The 1,744-nt window shown below is 35.4% G+C and overlaps 1 protein-coding gene across 1 annotated transcript; it reads left to right on the forward strand.

Moving 5' to 3' along the window:
* The first annotated feature begins 378 nt into the window (after positions 1-378).
* LOC107893373 (auxin-responsive protein SAUR76) lies at positions 379-1,080 on the forward strand. The gene has a single exon (XM_016818349.2). The coding sequence runs from the start codon at positions 471-473 to the stop codon at positions 843-845; it is 375 nt and encodes a 124-aa protein (XP_016673838.1). The 5' UTR covers positions 379-470; the 3' UTR covers positions 846-1,080.
* The last annotated feature ends 664 nt before the right edge of the window (positions 1,081-1,744 follow it).

Below are 1,744 nucleotides of genomic sequence, written 5' to 3' on the forward strand. Positions count from 1 at the left end.
GGAGGAGGTTATACCTATGCATGAGTAATATTATTTCTGATTAGATTAATTTTGTTGGAATTAAATCTGATTAATTCATCGTACTCTTTGAATCGAAAATCAGTTCAAATAAAAAGTTAAATTAATTTTTATGTAAATTATTTTGGAATACATTCAAAATAAAAAAAATTGAGACAAAAAGTTGGTGGTTAAATTGATTTATAATTTTTTTAATAATTTTAATTTTCTATTAATTTTTATGAAAATTTTAATTATTCATTTTATAATTATTATTATTGTATCTATTGGATCGAAAATCTGAACCTAAACTTTAACTTGGACTGGACCGATCAACTTAAACCCTTTTCCCAACTCCTTTATAAACGAACCGTCTTCCTCTTTTCTTAGCTCACAAGCACCCTCTTTCTCTGCTAAGGCTCTCCAAAAACTCTTTGGGAAACCCTTAAACCTCTCCCCCCATAAGAAAAGCAATGGCCAAGGGCAGCAACAAGCTAACCAAGCTCTTATCGGTTCTAAAGAAGCTTAATTCATTCAACAGCAAGCAAAGCCGCACCCCCACGTCAACCGCCGCGGTGGCGGCTTCCGATATCATCTACAACGAAGAAAGCTCTGCCGATCTCCACCCTGTCTACGTTGGGAAATCCCGGAGGCGGTACCTTATTAGCTCCGACATTATCGACAACCCTTTGTTCCGTGAGCTCGCGGAACGGTCCGGTGAAGACGATGACGCCGTCATCAACGTGTCGTGCGAGGTGGTTTTGTTCGAACACTTGCTTTGGATGCTCGAAAATGCTGATCCTCAACCCGAGTCTTTGGAAGAGCTGGTTGAGTTTTACGCTTGTTGATGGTACGGACCGTAATTCGTAAGTTGTACATTGATCATGTAATAATAAAATGAAATTTATAGGCGATGTTAGAAGACAACAGATGTGTTAGTTTCAACGGCGAGGATTTAGCCGAGTTCTCGCCGGCAGCCTGGTGGTGGTGGGGGAGATGACATTTTGTGTATCATTGTTGTTTCATTGTCGTTTAATCATGTTTCTTCTTTCTGATTTATACAAGAGATTAATATTTCATTTTTCTTATGATGTCGAAATCATAATAACTCAATCTTTGGGTGAAAAAAATCATAATCCAAACTTAATTTAATAATGCTTCGAAAAAAAAAAGTATATTACAGCAAAGCTTTGGGCTCCAGCAGCTTTCATGTTTGTCTTCCAGATTTGACGATGTCTTGAATACAAGTTTTTTTCCTTTAAAATTATTTTGAGTTTTGGTGAGGGAAGGTGGAAATTTTTCTAAAAAATTATAAAGTGTTGGTCATCTAGAGTCGATCGATATACCTTCATAAGTTGGGGTTTGAACTTCAAAAGCCGTCATTTCTTTTTCTTTGGTAGGTGATTCTACGTCCAACTCAATGAAACGCTCTCATTTTATGAATTCACCATAACCTGTTAAGATATTTGGACTCGATAAATTATAATATTAAGAAAATGTAAGGTTCAAATGACCAATGATGGGGTTGTTAGAGATGCTTTGTTTTTTTAGATAGACAGTGTTAGTTCCGTTGCTTTTCGTTTGCTGACAATAGGGGTATAAGGTTTGTGTGTATAAAATATAAAAAAAGGTGAATTAAATATATGTATGAGGTTTATATTATAATTTTAAAAAAGGGTATAAAATAATCTGACTTTACAAATTTATTTTATAGAGAGCGGTGGGGGAAGATTTTGGTAAGTGGAAG

The sequence above is a fragment of the Gossypium hirsutum genome, chromosome A13, assembly GCF_007990345.1.
Source record: "Gossypium hirsutum isolate 1008001.06 chromosome A13, Gossypium_hirsutum_v2.1, whole genome shotgun sequence".
NCBI lineage: Eukaryota > Viridiplantae > Streptophyta > Magnoliopsida > Malvales > Malvaceae > Gossypium > Gossypium hirsutum.

What these genes read in the sequence shown, in the direction of transcription:
- LOC107893373 (XM_016818349.2), top strand. Translation starts at nt 471, where the DNA reads ATGGCCAAGGGCAGCAACAAGCTAACCAAGCTCTTATCGGTTCTAAAG.